Genomic DNA, 21,591 nt, shown 5'->3' on the forward strand with positions numbered 1-21,591 from the left:
GTTCTGGCCTTCATGTTTCATTGGCTTGCCATTCCTGGGTAATGGTTGCTCAGCTCAGTCTCATTTTCACCTTGTGTTAATAACAATGCTTTGAACTATAATTTCAATCGGCTTATCCTTCAAAACATGTTGCTTGGGTCATTGTTTACTGCTTTAACAGTTGAAAGTTCTTGTACAGCAAACCTGTGTTAATGAAGTTTTATAATTGATCTCTCATTGCATGTTTTTAAAAAAAATGCAGGCAGTCACCATGTCTGCCACCAGTGAAATGAAGCAAGATAGGATGTACCAATTCAAGAATCGAGGCAAGAATCCAGAGGTAATTGGGTTGTTTCTTGCATAGTATAGCTTTACTCTTCAATATGCATTTAGCCAAAATTGGAACTGGAAACAAGTCTGTCCAATATAACTAGAAACTGGCTGGGTATGCCACCTGAGTGGGGTTTCTCTAATTAACAAACACAATTGGATGCAACAGAAGAGTTTACATCAAAGGTGTATCTGTGGGCTCTGATTTAAATACTTCTATCCAAGCCCCAGGAGTTTTCATTGCTGTTTTCAAACATTCAAGTGATATTGGGGGAGGAATTCTCTTGGTGGAAAGAGATGTGGACAACAGTACAACATCCAGTGACATTACTCAGGGCAAAAATATCTGTTGGAGTGTGTCACAGGATTAGGGAATTTCCCCAAGATAAAATGAGAATTGCTGGCTTGTGGCACTCTGTTCCCCTTCAGACTGTCTCTTCACTTGTGGAATAGGCTGTTGCTATGATGGGTGATATTGTGGATGATATTGATTTTTAAACTTTGTCTATTAAAGTTCCAGTGTTTATGTATTTTGCATCCACCACCAGTGGCAGTATGGTGCTTAACAAGTCACATCACCCCCCCATTCCTCTGGGAGGTTGTTGCCTCTTTGAACACCTCCAACCCATTAAAACTCTTGTTTTAATTTAAAAAATTTGCCCACAGACCCAGATGCATTTAAGCAGTGACTTTCGCTCTGATATTAATCTCCATCCGTTTTCCCCTTGGACCTCAGTCCTCTGAATTCAGTACTCTCTTTCCTCCACAGAAACTGCATCTCCTCCTGTTCTCTCAGCACTTGCTCCCAGCCAGACTCTTGAATTTCTTTCTAAACTCCTCTGCTTCATATCCCTCTGATTATTTAGATCCTCCTTTCAAAACTTGCCATTTTGATCTTTGAGTAACCCCTCCTAAAATCCCCTTTTTCTGACCATTTAAAGTTTGCTTTTTAAAGTTCTAACATTGTTAAATAAAGGGAAATGGAACACATCAGTCAGCTTAACATTGGTGGTAGGAAAAAGAGTCAAATCCCTGAAGAAAATAGAAAAACATTTTGAAGACCCAACTCTTGCTTGACTATCTTGATACTAAATCGATGATGGTGTTCAAGCATGGCAACTTCTTGCAAGCTGTGCCCAGCATACCCTCTAATTCTGTCTTTTACAGTTTTATGCTTTTAAAACTGTATGCCTGTCCTTCTCTACATACTATATGCTTTGTAAAGCACGCAAGAAACAATACTTTCAATGTATAATAGACCATAAGATATAGGAACAGAATTAGGCTATTTGGCCCATCGAGTCTGCTCCGCCATTCGATCATGGCTGATATGATTCTCATCCCCATTCTCCTGCCTTCTCCCCGTAACCCTAGATCCCCTTATTGATCAAGAATCTATCTATCTCTGTCCTAAAGACACTGAATGACCTGACCTCCACAGCTCTCTGTGGCAAAGCTTTGACAAAGGGTCATCTGGACTCAACGTCAGCTCTTTTCTCTCCTTACAGATGCTGCCAGACCTGCTGAGATTTTCCAGCATTTTCTATTTTCAGATTCCAGTATCTGCGGTAACTTGCTTTTATCTGCCATCCTTACCTGGTCTGGCCTACATGTGACTCCAGACCCACAGCAGTGTGGTTGACTCCAAATACCCCCTGACACAGCCCAGCAAGCCACTCCATACAAGGACAATTAGGGATGGTGAAATGCCAGCCCAGCCAGTGATATCCACATCCCATTTAAGAATGAAAAAAGCTTTCTGCCAACAATAATTAAAGTAACTGCCAAGTGTTGAATGCATGGAATGACTGACCTGATGAGAGCAAGTAGAACATTGTGCTTTCAAGGATTTTACATTTTGGAAACTTTTTCACTTGTATATAATTACTGTTCTCCAGTTTTGGTGCTTTTTTTTGTTCAAACAGATATTTAGGAAACAGAGAATCGATGCTTCCATTGAATTACGGAAAGCCAAAAGGGATGAACAGATCTTGAAGAGACGGAATATAAGCTTTTTCCCAGATGGTCACCCTTCGCAACAAAACCTTGCTGGAATAAACGTACATATAACATTTACATTTGATTATATCTTTACCAAGCAACAAATTACTGGTTGAAACTATTGTAATCCCAACATTGTTTTAGTTTTGCCTGGGTTGACTTTATGAAATAAGCATCTATTAAACCTTTTGTCAAATCTGATTCTTAATCTCTGATCTCTAGTCAGTTATTCAACACCATGGGATAGCCTAGCTGAGAGAAATCTTTAGTCTACGCCTTAACTTGTCCTTGTGTGTCCATTTACCAAGCATGGCAGTTTGGGCCAGTGCTTTGTTTTATGATCAACCATATAGATTAATGGTGTACAAATAGAAAATAAAGCTCCCAGTATAAGGTACAAAGCCATATGAATGTAGCTGATTTGTACCATTTCCAATCTTGATAGTCTTAATTATTTTCTAGAATGGCTTATTTGCCAAATGAAAGTTACTGCTCCATGTTTAACATGTATCTTGATCCTTTCAGGATCATGAAATGACCATAGAAGAGATCGTGAAGGGAATAAACAGCCATGACCCATTGCTACAGCTGCAAGCTACAAATGGGACTAGGTAGAGGCATTGTTATTTCATTGCATAATGCACCTATATTTTTTATCTCCTTTTTAGAAGATGGAAGTGTTCAAATCAAATAAGTCAATGGACACAACGCATACAAGTCACATTTTTATTGCCAGTCTGGATCTGTAAAGTACTTATGAATTTCAGTTGACTGCAATACTTGGAGTGCTTGAGCTAATATTTAACTCGTGCATTGAGGTGGTTGTGTGGGGTAACTTTTTTTTATAACCTGCCTGTACCCCCTCCCTCACCAAGTAAAATTGCTAAACCTTTAATTTTTAAATTAAAAATGAGATGAAATGTGATAACTAAGTTCACTTCTTTTAAAACCCTATGTCTATTTAACTCTTGACTGCATGAAGATAGGCCTTTAGCTGAAGGATATTGACATTAGGAGTAGTAGAATAAGCATTCAGCTTCAAAACAAAAGTCATAGTATCATAGAATCCAGAAGGAGGCCATTCAGCACACCAATAACAATCCTACCTTGTAGCTCCACGTATTTACCCTTCTAATCCCCCTGACACTAAGGGACAATTTAGCATAATCAATCTAACCCTGTGGGAGGAAACACTCCGACGTGGGGAGAATGTGTGAACTCTGCACCACAGTCATCAGAGGCTGGAACTGAACCTGGGTCCTTGGTGCTGATGTGGAGATGCTGGCGTTTTGGACTTTAATCTGGTGTTGTTAAACTTCTCCTTGGTGCTGAGGCAGCAGTGCTAACCATAGCCACCATGCAGCCCCAAATTCTTTTTTTTTCTTCCATCCCAATAGTGTGTCTTGACACCCCCACCCATCTCCAGCATCCTCTGCACACCACTATCCACTTTATATTCTCCATTCTGTCGACTTAAAATGAAACATCTACACTTTGTAATGTTCTTGCACAATTGTTCAGGTGCATTTTACATGGAACCATTGCATCCAACAAACTTTGGTTCCATTCAAGCTCGGGTCTTGAAGAAAAAGACTATTGCCTATCCTAGTCTTGGCAATTTTCCTTGGATTGTGAGGTGTAGAGAAATAACTAATCCAGGGAAACAAAACTATCTTCACACTATTCATTTTCTTGATAGGAAACTTCTGTCACGAGCATGGAAACCTCCACTGGATGAGATTATTGAGGCAGGTCTAATTAAGAAGCTTGTTGAATTCCTTGGTCAAGATGACAATTCTGCAATACAGTTTCAGTCAGCCTGGGCACTGACAAACATTTCCTCTGGAACATCAGCACAAACTAGGGCAGTGGTGGAAGGAGGTGCAATTCCACCACTTGTACATCTTCTTTCCTCTCCATGCATGTACGTCAGTGAGCAAGCTGTGTGGGCTTTGGGTAACATTGCAGGTATGACAGCACCAATTAAGGTTTAATTTTGGTACTAAACAAATGGAGGTAGTAACTTGTTCAAACTTTTCCAGGTGATGGTCCTCTCTATCGTGATGCAGTCATTCAATGCTCTGCTGTCCCCCCGCTTCTGGGATTGGTACAACCTGATATCCCTGTAAGTCCAAATGGTTGCTTGTGGTATGACATCTGCTGTATAGAATGCAATGCTTGAATGAGTTGAATTTGGGTGGTTCTAATGACCATTTGAATTAAATTGCAATGAATAACCAATACAGTAATTGTGGTAAGGCAAGGTTCCCTTCTTGCACCTTTCTCCCCCTACCTCTAACTGTCTTGGATTACACAGCCAAAGGCTTCATTGGGATGATGAATAAAAGGGGTGGGTGGTGTGTATCCTCAAGATGGAAGGTTGTAGGTTCAAACGTTGCTCCAGGATGCAGCTTTGGCATACATTAGTATGAACATTTGAAAGGCTCCCACATTGTCATAGATATCTTTCTGATGAAACATTAAACTGAGGCCACCATCAGGGATCCATTGGCACTTTTGGACAGGTTCAGTTTCCTGCCATTCTGGTCAATAGTCATTCCCCAATAACAACACAGATTAATGAATTATTCATTCCTTTGTTGAATCCCTCCATGTTCAAATGCAACAAGACCTGGACAATATCAGACTAGGAAGTGGAAATTAACATTTGAAACCATGTCAGGCCATGATCATCTCAGAATCTAACCTCCCTTCAGTGTTCAATGGAATTGCTATTGCTGGATTTCACCCCCACCCCATTATCAACATCTTGGTAGTTATCATTGACAAAAATTTGAAGTGGACCAACAGTATAAATACTGCAGCTGGGAATTCCATGGCCAGTAATTCCTTGCCCAACTTCCTAATACCTGTCCACAATTAACAAAGCACAGTTCAGGAGTGTTGTTGGAGCAGCATGCATCTAGGCAAGTATTCCCCCTCAAGAAGTCTGACATCATCCAGAACCAAGTAGCCTACTTGATTGGCACCCCTTCCACCTTGAACAGTCACTCCCTCCACCACTAACAGTGGCAGCATTGTGCAATGTTAAAAGATGTGCTGCAGCAACTTACCACACCACCTTAGCAGTACCTCCCAAACCTGCAACCTCTACAATCTAGAAGGACAAGGGCAGCTGATACATGGGAACACCACCACTTGCAAGTTCCCCACACTACCCTGACTGAGCTATATTGCCATTCCTCATTGTCCTTTGGGTATACTAAAACAGACTGCAACATTTCAAGAATGTGGCTCATCACTTGAGTGCAACTGGGGATGGGCAACAAATGGCTCAGCCAGTGCTATCTACACCCTGTGAAAGAATAAACCTAAAACATCAAATCACTTTCAGTTGTGTAAATTGGCTGTGATGTTTATTCATTAAATTGGTGACTATATATTGGAAAGTGAGATTCTCAACGGTCCTTGGTCTGTCTAGTTGTACTTGAAGAAGTCTCACAACACCAGGTTGAAGTCCAACAGGTTTATTTAGTAGCAAAAGTCACTAGCTTTCGGAGCACTTGCTGCTCCTTTGTCAGGTAAGTGGGAGTTCTGTTCACAAACAGGGCATAGAAAGACACAAACTCAATTTACAAAATAATGGTTGGGATGAGAGTCTTTACAGGTAATCAAGTCTTAAAGGTACAGCAATGTGAGTGGAGAGAGGGTTAAGCACAGGTTAAAGATGTGTATTGTCTCCAGCTGGGATAGTTAGTGAGACACAGCGCAGAGTCGCTGAGCAGAAACTGATGGCCAAGTTCTGTGCACATGAGGACGGCCTCAACCGGGATCTTGGGTTCATGTCACACTATCTGTAACCCCCACAACTTGCCTGGGCTTGCAAAATCTCACTAATTGTCCTGTCTGGAGACAATACACATCTCTTTAACCTGTGCTTAACACACTCTCCACTCACATTGTCTGTACCTTTAAGACTTGATTACCTGTAAAGACTCTCATTCCAACCATTATTTTGTAAATTTGAGTTTGTGTCTTTATATGCCCTGTTTGTGAACAGAACTCCCACTCACCTGATGAAGCGGCAGCGCTCTGAAAGCTAGTGGCTTGTGCTACCAAATGAACCTGTTGGACTTTAACCTGGTATTGTGAGACTTCTTACTGTGTTTACCCCAGTCCAACGCCAGCATCTCCACATCATAGTTCTACTTTAACATCCAGTTTTACTAAACCTTTCACTTGACTAATTGCTTCTTTCTCCTCCGTACTGGCATAATTCAGTTTCACTTCAATTCTAGGTTGGCTTCCTGCGCAATATCACATGGACCATGTCAAATTTATGTCGCAACAAAAATCCACATCCGTCCCTCGAGACAATTCAACTGATGCTTCCCACACTGACTCAATTGCTTCATTATGAGGATGAAACTGTTCTGTCTGATGCTTGTTGGGCAGTATCGTACCTGACAGATGGCCCGAATGAACGGATTGAGGAGGTGGTTCGCACTGGTGTTTTGACAAGGCTTGTGCAATTGTTGTTGAAGGATAAGTTGCCTGTGTTGGTGAGTAATTTTGACAATTGGAACTCCATTCTATTTGAGGTTTTATGGGGGTGGGAAAGCATTAATGGCTTTGAAGCCTGCAACTGGTGTGACATGTGACAACTTCAGATGTAGCAACGAGTCTTTGAATTTGACAAATGTTTCTTCCGGGGATATATTAATAGGCTTTGTCTGGGATATATTTATAGGCTTTTTCTTGCTGATGGGGCAGAACACTGGAGCAAAGAACCACCAAGCTGTGATTAATTAGGACTATCATGTTATAATGTCCTAACTATGTAAGGGCTGAGAGTTTTAAACCAAGATGTGGCTTGCACTGTTGATTATTGCTGTTGCCTCTGCAGAGTAGAAAATGAAACTAAACAAGTTTGTGAAACACTCCAATGACATCACCAAATCATGTGGCTGGCTCCTAAAGCAATCATGCAACCACTTGAATATTTAACACATATCTAAATTGGATACTGTGTATTGGATCTGCTGTAGTTTATGTTCAATTTGTCAACTTCATTTCTTGGTTTTTAGCTTTTAGTTAGTGATTTGATCAGCTATTTGGAAAATAGTGCATGCATTTGTTCTTGTGGTGTTGTGGGAGAATAATCCTGTAGCATACTGCTTATGTTCAGTGCCTATAGAGGTGCAAGTTCTTGCAGGTAAAGTTTGCTATGGAATTGGTTTTTTCCCCCTTGAATTTCTAAGGAATAATTAATTAACTGCAGCTTCCAGCACTGCCAACATGCTGTCACTATGCTTTGAGGCTTTGCTTATTCTAGAAGTGTCTTGATAGATGGTATAGCTGGAGATATCTGTATGGCTGTGGCCCAAATTGGGCTTATGAGAACATGTGATATTATATGATACAAAGATTGTGACCCTCCAAGGAGCAATCAGAGCATCATGGGAAAGTTGTTGCCCTTAGACTGCAGATCCTGGCTGAACATCTACTCCAATCCCTCTGAGGTTTCACAACTAGGAGATCTACAATTGTGACCTTTTTTGTTGTCTTTGATCTCACCAAGATACAATTCATGACAATGTGAAGGATTAGGTCTGCAATGGGGTCACAGGCTTTTGTGTTCTGGCACTCTTTTTATCTGCAGAGCATGGGTACCAGAACTGACCAAGCTGTTTGCCCGGAGATCTAAACAAACTGCACTGAAGATGCTGCATTAACATTCCTGCGTTAACACATGCAGCAAGACTTGAAACTTAATGCTGTGACAAGAGGCTGAGAATTCTGCAGCAAGAAGCCTGTCCATCTAGAAGGCACAAATCAGGAGTGATGAAACACCTGGATGTGTGCAACTCCAACAACGCTCCAGCATCCAGGACACAGCAGCCCACTTGAATGGCACCCTATCTACTAAGGATGTGGTTTAACCATCACATCAGAAGTAAAATATGATCCAGGATACTACCATACCCTTGTCAATCTAGAAAATGTGGTGCTGGAGGTTATCTCCCATATCTCAGCTTCACAAACACCAGCAACAATGAGACACACATTGCAAAAGCTGCAGTTGTGATGGTCAGCTTATGTTGAGCACAAGTGTGGAACAAGCCTGTAACCTGGTGGGACCTGAACAGCATTGGGAGAGAAGGCTGAACAGTTTCCATGCTGGCAATGTACCATCAGCATCTCTTTGACAGGACATCAGGTTCAAGTGTGCTGTTTGTATCGGCATACACTCAGTAATCCAACAACTGTGCTGGCTTAGTCATGTTCCTCAGATGGCTGACTGCTGTATACCAAAAGATTTTCTATACAGGGAACTGGTTCCTGGGTGACATGTAAACATGGCGGTCATCAGAGATCGTCACTGGTCAGAAGGCATTGAAAGAGGAGAGCAGAAATGGAAAGGCTCAGCTTTTGGAGGCAGCCAGCGAATTGTACACTTTTTTTCTCCACCTGTCTTCCTCTACAGCAAGTTTGGGCCAGAGTGGGGCTCCTGACAATGCTGAACAGAGTTGACCATGGCACAAAGCATCTAATGATGCAGTGGAATGCTGTTAGCCCATCTTATTTATAATGGCTTGCTTTCTGAAATCATGTTTGGTATTTTTAAAATGTGGGGCACTTGTGTTGATTGTAGTGGTTGTGCCAAGTCAATGGCACTGTCATGTGTATCAAGCTGGTTAAGTATACATTGCATGCTTATTGGCATTACGTTTCTAAAGCCATTGGTTAACTTCTGTTGTTGTGTTACACTTGTACAGAGGCAAAGGCAGCAAAAGAAACATCCCTGACTACTGGACAGATTAGCAGCTTTTTCAAATATCAATAAGCAACTGTGCTAAAGGAAAGAAATGTCAGTAGTAATCGGGGGAAACTGCTTTCACTTGATCAGTTAATTTATTTAGAAAATGGTTGAACTTTGGGAAGTCCTCTTCAGGGACAGGAATCTGACACTGATGTGCATAAAGAGACATTTAGAAATGAGTTGGTTGCGTAATCTGGCTTGGAGCCATTATCTTCTGGGAAGCTGAGCCAGAATATTAGTTGAAGTCTAGACAGCCCACAGACCATAAGAATTTATTGTACATTTATACAAACATGAGCTGGTTTTACTCAGAATTTGTCTAAGCTGTGTAACCCAGCAGCTCCAATTAATCTTGTGCCTGATGGGTTTTCTCTCGAGGAAAGAGGCATAATTCCATTCTGGTTAAAAGGGATCCTTTTAGCTACAAGACAGTATGTAAAAGCTGAAGCCCAGAACACTCGCATAATTTTGTTGCACAAATAAAAGAATTAGCCTGTACATACTACCAGCATTTAGGAAATAACATGGTGCACTGGCCTTCATTGCAAGCAACCTGAAGTCGAAGATTAAGAAGTCTTGTAACATGGTCTCCTTTGTGCAAGGATATACTTGTCTTTGGAGATGATGCAATGAAGATTCATTATGTTGATAGCTGGATGTCCTCAGTGCAATTGGCCTGGGGGGGGAACCAGAGGAAACTGACAAATGGGTCGAATGTACGGACTCCACACACTGACCTGAGGCCAGAATTGAGCCTGGGTCCCTGGTGGTAAGGCAGCAGTGCCAACCACTGCCACCATGCTACCACTTGACTAGGTAGATGCTGGGAAGTTACTTGGTGTAGAGCTGTGACTCATGAGGATTGCACAGTAAGAGTTTGAACAACACCAGGTTAAAGTCCAACAGGTTTATTTGGTAGCAAATACCATTAGCTTTCGGATGCAAATAAGGCATAGAGACACAAACTCAAGTTACAGAATACCGATTTAGAATGCGAATCTTTACAGCTAATCAAGTCTTGAAGATACAGACAATGAGTGGAGAGAGCATTAGGCACAGGTTAAAGAAATGTGTATTGTCTCCAGACAGAACAGCCAGTGAGACAGCTGACAACGCAGAGTCGCTGAGCAGAGACTGATAGCCAAGTTCCGCACACATGAGGACGGCCTCAACCGGGATCTTGGGTTCATGTCACACTATCGGTAACCCCCACAGCTTGCCTGGACCTGCAGAATCTCACTGGCTGTCCTGTCTGGAGACGATACACATTTCTTTAACCTGTGCCTAATGCTCTCTCCACTCACATTGTCTGTATCTTTTAAGACTTGATTAGCTGTAAAGATTCTCATTCTAATCAGTATTCTGTAACTTGATTTTGTCTCTGTATGGCTTGGTTATGAGCAGATATCCACTCCATCTGACGAAGGAGCAGCGCTCTGCAAGCTAATGGCAGTTGCTACCAAATAAACCTGTTGGACTTTAACCTGGTGTTGTTAAAACACTTAACTGTGTTTACCCCAGTCCAACGCTGGCATCTCCATCAGGATTGGCCATTCCAAAACTCAGATGAAACATTTCTTCACTCCAGGTTGTCATCTTGGCATCCCAAGGCCTCTAGGGTATAAAATGCCAATACCCAAATTGTTTAAATGTTTTGTTTGCCGGGAAATAGAGATGGAGTTAAGATCTGCAATCCAAGTCAAATGACTGGCAAGCCTTAAACCTACTCCTTCCTTATCACCTGCAAAGGTATCTTGTGGCAAGTCCAGGTTTTGTAATGGATTCTGCTCATCAGTCACTCCAACTAGTGAAAGGCCCAAGGTTTTGTGATGCAGCTTTGAGAGCTTTTTAAAATATTGAAGTCTGCTTTATGGATCGACCCAGAGGATTGCTTGGTTTCCAATTATTTTCTAAACATTAAGTTGTCTGCTGCGATGTGTGCTTTGCTTGATAGAATTGGACATCTTCCTACATGTGGATGGGAATAATCATGTTTGAAACTCCAATACTAAAATTGAGGCATTTACAAAGAAAATGCCTAAGGTTAGCACCACATGCTGCTTGTGGTATCATTATGTTGAGACAGCATTGAATACATTGCCACTTGGCTTGCTGGTTTACTGACCAGTTTAGCAACTAAACCTCTGTGGCCATCTGCTGGCAGTCATGGAAATGATCATTAAGACTGTCAACATGACTTGCAGGAATATACAAAGATAAGAACTAGGTGTAGGCTATCTGGCCCCTCGAGCTTGCTCCACCATTCAATAAAATCATGGCTGATCTTTTCGTGGATTCGGCTCCACTTACCTGCCCGTTCACCATAACCCTTAATTCCTTTACTGTTCAAAAATGTATCGATCCTTGCCTTAAAAACATTCAATGAGGTAGCCTCAACTGCTTCAGTGGGCAGGGAATTCCACAGATTCACAACCCTTTGTGTGAAGAAGTTCCTCCTCAACTCAGTCCTAAATCTGCTTCCCCTTATTTTGAGGCTATGCCCCCTAGTTCTAGTTTCACCCGCCAATGGAAACAACTTCCCTGCTTCTAACTTATCTATTCCCTTCATAATGTTTCCAAAAGATCTCCCCCATTCTTCTGAATTCCAATGAGTATAGCCCCAGTCTACTCAATCTCTCCTCATAAACCAACCCCTCAACTCCAGAATCAACCTAGTGAATCTCCTCTACACCCCCTCCAGTGCACCTTATACAGTTGCAACATAACCTCGCTGTTTTTAAACTCCATCCCTCTCGCAATGAAGGACAAAATTCCATTTGCCGCCTTAATTACTGCTGCATCTGCAAACCAACTCCTTGTGATTCTTGCACAAGGACACCCAGGTCCCTCTGCACAGCAGTATGCTGCAATTTAGTACCATTCAAATAATCAATTTTGCTGCTGTTCCTATCAAAGTGGATGACCTCACACTTGCTGACATTGTACTCCATCTGCCAGACCCTCGCCCACTCACTTAGACTAGGAAGGCTTCCAATCTGCTGGAGGAGTTGCATCTCCAGTAAGAAACTGGTGTACCATGAGTTACTGGCTCCAAACTTTAATCTTGCAATGTGGAACAAAAGCAAAAACTGATTACTCATCCATTTCTAATGGGCTTTAGGCAGTAATTTAATCTCTGCAAGAAGCTGGCATGGTAGTGTTTAGCTGTGATTGCTGGCTGTTAATGAATGCATTTTCCCCAATGCTTGCCCTGCCTCCCTGACATGTTTCCATTGAATAGAGCTTTAGTTCTACATTGGGGGTGGAGAGAGCTTTATTTCTAGACTGGGAAAGTGAGTTCATAGGAGTTGAAGACCCGGTTCACCTACCCATTCAGATTTTTTTTGTTTCTGGAGCAGTAGCCTGGTCTGAGCATGTCCATTAGTTCACACCTATCAAAAGGAACATTTAAAAAGACACTACAGTTGTTGAATTGGCCTGAGTGCTCATGACACAATCTCATTGCCTGATCCCACTGGGGGTCCTAACTCTTAATCTGGGAAGTCCCGGTTTAGACCAATGACCATTATTGCACTGAATGATCTCCAGACTGCGACCTTTGGTATCCTTTTTCAATACTTGGTGTACTAAATACAGACAGACCACTTGTGAATGTGACTTCAAGCAGCATCAGATTGAACTCCAGTTAACTCCTGGATTTTCATCTGACAGTGGGGCTGGAATAGAAACCAACTGAATACTGCAGCCATGCCAGTCCTGGAGCAAGGTTGCCTTTCAGGTTTTTGCTTTTATTACTGTAGTAGAAGCTTCCACTTCTGTTCTCTAATTTGATCCACAATCAACTCTGCCTTTTCTATATGGCTCTATCACATTTGGCAATGGAGGCTCCATCTTTTACTGCATCTCCAGAAATCGAGACATCCAATGATCTGACCAACTTCTCTACATAGCCTTGTAGTAATTGCAGTAGCAGAATATGAAACCATGTTTCTGAATATCTTTTGTTCCTTTTCAGACTCCTGCTCTCCGTGCTGTGGGTAACATTGTGGCAGGAACTGATAGTCAAACAGAGGCTGCACTTGAAGCAGGAGCGCTCTCCATTCTACCAAAGCTTCTGAAACATCCCAAAACCAGTGTACAGAAGGAGGTTGTTTGGGCCATTTCCAATATTGCAGCTGGACCCTCAATGCAGATTCAACAGCTGATTACTTGTGGAGTTATAGCTCCCCTTATTGAAGTTCTGGAAAGAGTAAGTACTTGGTACCATTTAAATAACAGCAGGTTCAACATTCAGGCTGAGTTTGGATAAACTACATGTGTATGTGATCTTCAGTGGATTTATGCTGCACTTAAATGTACACCTTCAGAGATAGGTAACCTTTGTCATGTCTGATTGGGAAATCATTCCTACTGTCAATCTTGGCAAGGTATTTGAAATAGTCATTTGGTTAGAGTGGAATGTCAGCAGTCAAGAATCCTGTTGAGCTCCTGAGGATTTGTTTTTGTTTTGGCTATTGATTCAGTCTCGATGCAGGAATTACTGGCAAGTCCAGTATTTATTGTCCCATTAGCTTACCCTGAAGGTGATGAACTGACTAAGGTTGTGGTATTGATATTTCCAGTGTCCTTGGGTAGAAAGTTCTAAAGGATTTTGAAGCAGCAACAATGAACAAATTATTCCAAGTCAGGATGTTCTGCAACTAATCTTGTGCCCTTCCAAATGGTAGAGGTGTTAAAAGCTTTGGTAACTTGCTATAGTGCATCGTGTACATATGATGTATACTGTAAGCTACATTGGTGCTGAAAGAAGTGACTTTCAGGTAGTGGATGGAATGTTAATCAAGAGGTTTATTTTTGTCCTGAAACTATAGGGAACATTCCACCCGTGGATGTGGTGGTGCATTGTGATGGTAATACTGAGTCAGAGGTGGTTAGATTTTAGAGGGAATTGGTTAGATTGTCCTCATTGGAGATGGTTACTACCTGGCACTTGTGGGGCACAAATATTGCTAGTCATTCATTCGGGGCTTGTTGCATGTGGGCTTGTCACAGTTCATTAAGATGTTGAGAATGGAATTATCATTTTGTAGGTGACTGCTTATTTTATCAAAATCGCCTAGTGGATCATAAATGTACAACACCTTCATCACTGACCTTTAAACTAATTACAGGGCTATGAATTTGCTGTTACCAAATTCGATAACATGAGAACATTAGACTTGGTTGTGCTAGTTGCCAGCATTTTAATCATGGTGCAATATTTGTCTTCCAGGGTGAATTTAAAGTACAAAAAGAAGCAGTTTGGGCTGTGACCAATTACACAAATGGTGGTACAGTTGAGCAGGTTGTACAGCTGGTGCAGTGTGGAGTACTGGAACCCCTCATTAATCTACTACATAACAAAGATGCCAAACTGCTTCTGGTGACCCTGGAAGCCTTGTCCAATATCTTCCTGGTAAGTTGGCTGAAACTTTTAAACCATTTAAAGCAAAAGTGGGACCAGTTTGGAGATCTTGTGAAGACCGAGGTACTAAATGATTACTTCGCCCTGCTATTCAATGGGGAACAGAATTCTGTGAATGCAAGTCATGATATTGCTGTGTACTTCATGTTGGCAGAATTAATTCACCTGAATCAGCTGCCAAGAGTAAAATTAGCTGGGGATCTGGACACAATTTTCCAATGCTCCTTGGGTAAGGTAGCAGTGCTGGAGGAATGCAGAGTTTCCATCCCATTCCCACAAGGAGTGGGATGGAAACCAACTCTAGGTCTGTTGACCTAATGTCAATGGTGGGCAAATTTGAGGATTCATGGGCATTTGGAATACTAAGGGTTGTAATCGGTGAGTTTGTTCAAAGCAAATTGTCTGCTGATTTATTTGAAGTGAGGGTTGGTATTTACTTTAGATGCCACAGGCTTGTTCACAAAACTGAATTTGCAAGATTCAAGGGGCATCTGCAGCATGGACACAATGGCTGAGAGAGAAAAGGCAATGGTGCATAACCTTTTCAGGATGGAAGGAAATATACAGCAGTGTTCCCCAGACCCCTCTATTAGGATCACTCCTCTTGGTTTATTGATGGCTTGGACTTGAGATTTACAGGGCATCATGTCGAAGTTTGAGACACAGCTTGGAAACCTAGTGAACAATAACCCAGCTTCAGCAGGACAGATTGGTGAAATGTGCAGGCACTTGGCAGGAGGTTGCTCAGCAAATGAATGAACCTCCACCCCTTGGGTAGAGTTGATAAATGGGCAGGGTCTTTCCAGGAAAAGTGAACACTGTCCTTTTTCCCAGCTGTTGTTTTTGCAGTGGCGCCACACCCATCAGCAAACAAAAAAACTTAAGTGTCCCTCCTGTTAGAAATTTGCCCATGCTGCATGGCAGCCACTACTGCCTTGGAGTTTGTGATCCTGCAGCACATTGTTTGGGAAGACTTGATCCAGAATGCACTGCCTAACCAGATTGGAAAGGGAATTGAGAGCAACTTTCAACAACTGTTGGTGTCTCTTTAACTGAGAAAACATCCCAAGGTGCTTTAAAGAAGACTTCTCCACATATTCGAGGATGAATCTTTGAAGAAGGGAAAGAACTTCAGAAATATAACATCTGGGATATGAGATTTATGGGTCAACTCTCGGCAATGCAAGTGCAATTGGCCAAAATGGCCTCCAGCGCTATATCATTGTTTATTTGTGATCCTATGATTTGGGCATTGCTATCTTGCACAAGCTAAGTAGGGTGTAATGACTCTGGAAGCCTGAATGCAAAGTAAACCCACTACTGTGGTGTGTGTACACTAGTTCTGGGCCTGGCTGGTAATAGCTGAGCAGCCCATTGCCTTTTGCGAGGGAACTGGTGTTCAAGCCTCGGATCAATCAGTGATTTCCCCCATGGACCTCTGGGGAAGGAGGGTTGGGTTATCACAGGTCTTGCATCTTGGCTTAGGCCTAGAGTCTGCAATAGGAATATAGGGCTGTGTTCCTTGGAATTTGGAATGTCGATGGATATTTTGATCAAAGCTTGAGATATTAAGGGGAAACCTTTTTCTGTTGGTTTTATTGAATCAGCACTTGGGAACATCTAAGAATGAGAAACAGCTCAAAGAAACATTTATTCACAGAAAAGATGGTGCAAGTTTGGGACTCTGCTGGCCTAATGGTTGTTAATTTTGAATAAGGAAAATCAATTTGAGGTATTAAGTGATGAGGCAAAGGCAGACAGAGTTGCATCACTGGTCATCCACAATCTCATTTGAATGGTGGAACAGACTTGAGGCTACATGGCCTACTCTGCTTCCTGTAATGTCCTCCTTTAAGCTGACAGCAATTTTTAAACTTGGTGTTTGAGCAACAAAAGATGGGTAAAATGGTGCATTATTCTTTTCTTTGCAAACTAACTTCTAATTATTGGCTACTCTATTGAATTACTCATCTTCAGTATAGACCAGCTTGCATGTTGGATTTTTGGGGAAAGGAGTTTTAGAACAAACACTCTGCACGTTCTGCCTTTTTGCTGACCATGTCTTCAAGTTTGAATTCTGACCTTTTCTTTAAACTGATGATCCAACATGTTAATTGTTAGCAGTAACTTTCCACTTGCTGTCAAAGGTGCTGTGAGTTCATGCTATCCTTCAATTTTTGTTAAAGGCTGCAGAACAGTTGGGTGAGACTGATAAACTATCTCTATTGATAGAGGAACTTAATGGCTTGGAGAAAATTGAGGCTCTTCAATTCCATCCAAATACCACCGTGTACAAAGCAGCATTAAAGCTAATTGAGAAGTACTTTCTTGATGAGGTAGGCACAAAAAAGTAACCTGATTGAATATTCTCGCACTAAATTGTGTTGCTGCTGATTTGAATTCTTCAGTGTTTTCTTCCAACTTGTGGTGGCTTTTGCTGTGTATTTTCTCGTGCTTACTGGGAGGCGGCATGGAACTGGCACGTGTGTGCACACTTGAGTAGTTTAACAGAAGGTGAGGCCATTTGGCCTTCCCGCAGCAAGATTCCTGTTCCTGAAGTCATGAGATGAGGAAAAACTATCTTCTTGATGATTTCAACGACTGTCACTTGTGGCTCATTCTCTTTCAGTCTTGAAGATAAATTGTTGTTCATTAGCATGATTTTGTAAATGTCATAACTTGTTTCAAAGTGAATGCCCATCTGGGCCAGCTTCTCTGTCCCTTGGTGGTTAGACCACAGTTGTGGTAGTGGAGAAACGGAGCAGTGAAAGGGGATATACACCAATGTATTTAAATCTGAAGCATCTTTTCTCTTCCAGGAGGAGAAGTTCAAAACAACATGCAGCCTGAAGTAGCAAATGGAGAACCTTCATTTGAAGTGCATTCCACCAAAGATAAATTTATCTTTTGAAGAATTAAGCTCATCCTTGTCTGTGCAATTTATAATCCATGTTTAACAATTACTTTCACAAATAAACAACTTTTTGCAAAACTTTCTTTTGCAACTCTGCTCATTAAAATGAGCAAATTGCTGGGATCTATGATGGAGGCAATAGCAGGGCACTAAAATCTGTGTAATCGGGCAGAATCAACATGGCTTTGGGAAAGGGAAATGGTGTTTGACTAATTTATTGAACTTCTGAGGAAGTAATGGGGAACCCATGGATCTGCTGTCAGTGGATTTCTGGAAGACATTTGACACTGCATCAAACATTATTACACAAAATGAACTCATGGTGGTATGGAGGGTAAACATGGGTAGAGGATTAGTTAGCCAACTGGGACCAGCCAGGGCTTGGTCATTTTTGGGTTAGCAATGGAGTGCCACGAATCAAAGCTGGGGCTCAACTACTTACCAATGACTTGGACGAAGGGTCTGATGGCATGCTGACTAATTTTGACATTGGTAGGAAAGTAGTGTGAAGAGGACACCACATAGGGTAACGTGAGTGGGCAAACATTTGGCAGATAATATGGGAAAAATTGACCTTGTCCACATCAGCAAGAAGAATAGAAGCAGTATATTTAAAAGGAGAGATTGCAGAACTCTAAGTACAGAGGGATCAGGTGTCTTGGTACATGAATCTCAATGTTGGCATGCAGGTACAGTATAGCTTGGAAGATAAATGGAATGTTGGCATTCATTACAAAGGGACTATGGTATTTTACAGTTACATAGGGTGTTGGTTGAGACCACATGAAGAAAGTTGGAACAAGTTAGGCCTATATCCATTGCAGTTTAGAAAATTGAAATGATCTGACAAACACAAAATTCTGAGGTCTTGACAAGATGGATGGTTTTGGTGGTGAGGGCAGGGGGGGCTACAACTGGGGTCACAGTTTGTAAAAATATAGGGGTTTTGCTTTTAAGCCAGATAAGACTCATGAGTCTTTGGAAGTCTCCAGACAGCAGTAGAGGTGAGGTATATGAATATTTTTCAGGCAGTGGGAGACTGACTCCCTTGTTAAGCATCTGGTTTTTTAATCAGCCATGCTATTGAGTAGCTGAGCAGGCTTGAGGGACTCGATGGGTTACTGCTGCTCCTAACTTGTATGACCAGGTGGCTCCAGCTGATCTTGCCACCACTTCATCCTTGTTTAATAACTGCAAGAGTAGTTACAATAATTGCTATAGTATTTGAAAGGTCGAGTCTCCTTTCTGTAATGAAGAAAACTATTTCAAGTGGCTGCAGAATAGATGCAGGTGACCAGCCATTAACTTCAACATTTTTTTGAGTAAAGCTTGATGCAAAAGTCAGCAAGTTCTTTTACCTTCAAACAATGAGATCTCTACCTTTTTCTAATTGCTTCTAATTTCTCTCTGAACATTACAATACACACCATTTCTTTTGTGTTACACTGAAGTTGATGCATGTTCTGTATCTCAACTGGTCAATTTGATTTTGGTCTTCGTTTCAGCATCCATCATGAGAATGATCAGACCAAGAACTCTCTGCTCCATCTTCCCAGCCCCTCCCCTACAGCATCATCTGTAACTTGTTTCACTTTTTTGGAGTGGTGATCCATGTTTTGCTACCTTGCCTTGATCCCATTATTAGCCTCCAAGTCTTTCACACTCCCTTTAGTCTTGTCTATGATGGCTTTGTCAATTGCTCTGAAGCTCCCACCTATCCCTGATCTATTCTGCTCCACCTTTTCCAATCCCCTCACCATCTATGTAATCCATTGCATTTCTGCCCTTCCAACTCTGAAGAACGCGAATGGATCTGAAACAATGTACACCAAAATCTTACTGGCGTTTACGCTGATGGGATCATGTATTCCTGCCAATGGTGCACTCCCACCATGGGTTTCAGTGGTGAAGGGTGTTCAACTGGAAACATTGACAGCAGAACCATGAGATTGCACTGCCTTCCACTGCTGCAAAAGACCATGGAGAGGGAGGAAAATCCTGCCCACTGTTTCTCATACTGCCAGACCTGCAGAATCTTTCCAGCATTTTATCAAGGTTTTGTCTGTTCATTGGTTATCCGACTGATTTATATCATCGCATTATGTATTGTCTTTAATGAGCATGGGGTACATCACAGGTGCATTGCTTTTAAGTTGGAAACCCTGAACAGGAAAATGTCAATCCCAGTGGACAAAAGATTAAAGCCCTTACAGAAGAAAAACCTTGCATTGATATAATACCTTTCATGATTTTGTGACTTCCAAAGTACTTTGCAGTCAAATTCAATTCTTTTGAAATGTAGTCATTTGTTATAATGTGGGTTGCCAATTTGTGCACAGCCAAGGTCCCATAAACTTACTAGACCATCTGTTTTTGATGTGGATTGCAGGATAAATGGTTAAGGCACTTGCAAGAACTTGGAAGTAGTACCTTTGCATCTTTTACATCGACTGAGTGCCTTGGTTTAACATTGCAACCAAAAGATTGCAACTCTGACAGTGGAGCATTCCTTCAGTATGGCACTGGAATGAAAGTAACTTGTCTTTTACAAATAACTTTGAAATGCATATTTCCTCTTGAAATTTCTTATCACAGTGGATGTTTGTAGTAATTCAACCTGCTAGGAAATTTCACCCCCTTCTGAGTTTTGAACTGATTGCTCCCTGTGTCGGAGGAAGATCCAACTGGGGTTTTGATTTGAACAGAACAGCCCTCCTCTGCAAATAAATCCAGGAATCCCATTTTTTTTTTGAATCTCTGGCACAAGAGCTAAAGGAAACAACTCAACAAAACTGAACAGTATTCCTCTAGTTTGAGCTATTTGCTTCTGGTCTGTGACTGAAACATGTACCAAGCTTCTCCTTGTCCAATGTTACTAGAATTTAAATTGCTGTTTTAAGTCGCTTATGTCACTGAAACAACGACTAAACCAATAGAACAGCTTGCATTATATCAGCACCTTCCATGTAGGAATTTCTTGAGGCACTTCACAGATGTGCAAGGAAAACAAGTGCTGAAAGGAGAGATTTTGAAATGGTCCATAGAATTGAGCCTTGAGAAGTGGAGATGTTGTGGGATGGACCATAAGATACAGGAGCAGAACCTAGCCATTTGGCCTATTGAGTCTGCTCCACTATTCTAGCATAGCTTATAAGTTTCTCAATCCCATTCTCCTGCCTTTTCCCTGTAATCTTCAATCCCCTTAAGAACCTATCTATCCCAGTCTTAAATGCACTCAGCAACCTGGCCTCCACAGCCTTCTGTGGTGATGAATTCTGTAGATTCCACCATCCTCTGTCTGAAGAAATTCCTTCTCATTTCAGTTCTCTCAGGTCGTCCCTTTACTCTGATGCTATGCCCTCGGATCCTAGTTCTTTCTCTGGAGTTTCACAGAGCAAGATAAAATGCACAATGCATCTCGGAGGTTGTAATTTAAAAAATGTCAATGCTGTATCAATTATTATTGAGCACTTCTGTAAGGGTGCATGTGTCAGCCCAACAGCTGTTGAAGCTGCAGTTGTGCCTTGCCTTGGGAAAGATCTTTCAAATAAACTTTTTCTCTCAGCCGGTCCTGGAAAACGTAATAAATCATGTCCTTGTCAAGGAGAACAATGGTAGTTTAATTTGAGGCATCAAAGAAAGTGATTTTACAAAGCTGTTAATGAACCCTGCGGCATGTTTAGATTTAAAAATGGCATTTAGGACCTAAATTCATGGGAGCTGAATAATAAAAAGCTGACTGAAGTACCCACCTAATGATTAAACCAACACATGATGCCTATTATCCAGCATTGTCGCCTTTCCATTCTTGTGATTGAAATTTGAGATGAAGGCACCCTGAAATGGAATTGAGAGATTTTGTTAAAGTTGGTACTGCGCTGGAGGTGGTGAGTATGGAGGCAGCAGAAAAAAATTAATTGGTTCCTATTTCTTAGGAATGCATAAAAGATAATAGCCCGGCAATATTAGTGTTCCCTTTATGCCGTTAAATTCTACATTTGCCACTTCTTGCAGCACCATCTTCATCCAGTTTGCTTGGAAGATCGGGCCTGTAAAACTGCTTCCTGTCCCTCTTACCCCCACTCACCCAGACACTGTTCACTTGGATTCGGTCAGCTATTCAACAATCACTGCCCTTTGCAGTTCATTCCGGTTAGC

The 21,591-nt window shown here is 41.6% G+C and overlaps 1 protein-coding gene across 1 annotated transcript; it reads left to right on the forward strand.

Annotated features, from left to right (window-relative positions):
• Positions 1-247: 247 nt before the first annotated feature.
• LOC144510585 (importin subunit alpha-5-like) lies at positions 248-17,507 on the forward strand. Its single transcript, XM_078240146.1, has 10 exons — positions 248-319; positions 2,235-2,369; positions 2,836-2,921; positions 4,010-4,278; positions 4,353-4,435; positions 6,570-6,833; positions 13,071-13,304; positions 14,328-14,510; positions 16,706-16,855; positions 17,339-17,507. Exons 1-10 carry the CDS (start codon positions 251-253, stop codon positions 17,372-17,374), a joined length of 1,509 nt encoding a protein of 502 aa, XP_078096272.1. The 5' UTR covers positions 248-250; the 3' UTR covers positions 17,375-17,507.
• Positions 17,508-21,591: the final 4,084 nt, after the last annotated feature.

This window comes from Mustelus asterias, chromosome 23 (assembly GCF_964213995.1).
Source record: "Mustelus asterias chromosome 23, sMusAst1.hap1.1, whole genome shotgun sequence".
Classification (NCBI taxonomy): Eukaryota; Metazoa; Chordata; class Chondrichthyes; order Carcharhiniformes; family Triakidae; genus Mustelus; species Mustelus asterias.

Bases quoted from the DNA above. Each gene is read 5' to 3' on its own strand.
- LOC144510585 (XM_078240146.1), top strand. From the start codon at position 251: ATGTCTGCCACCAGTGAAATGAAGCAAGATAGGATGTACCAATTCAAG. The intron at 4,436-6,569 runs GTAAGTCCAAAT...CTTCAATTCTAG, and splicing joins TGGTACAACCTGATATCCCT to GTTGGCTTCCTGCGCAATAT. The intron at 16,856-17,338 runs GTAGGCACAAAA...TTTCTCTTCCAG, and splicing joins AGAAGTACTTTCTTGATGAG to GAGGAGAAGTTCAAAACAAC.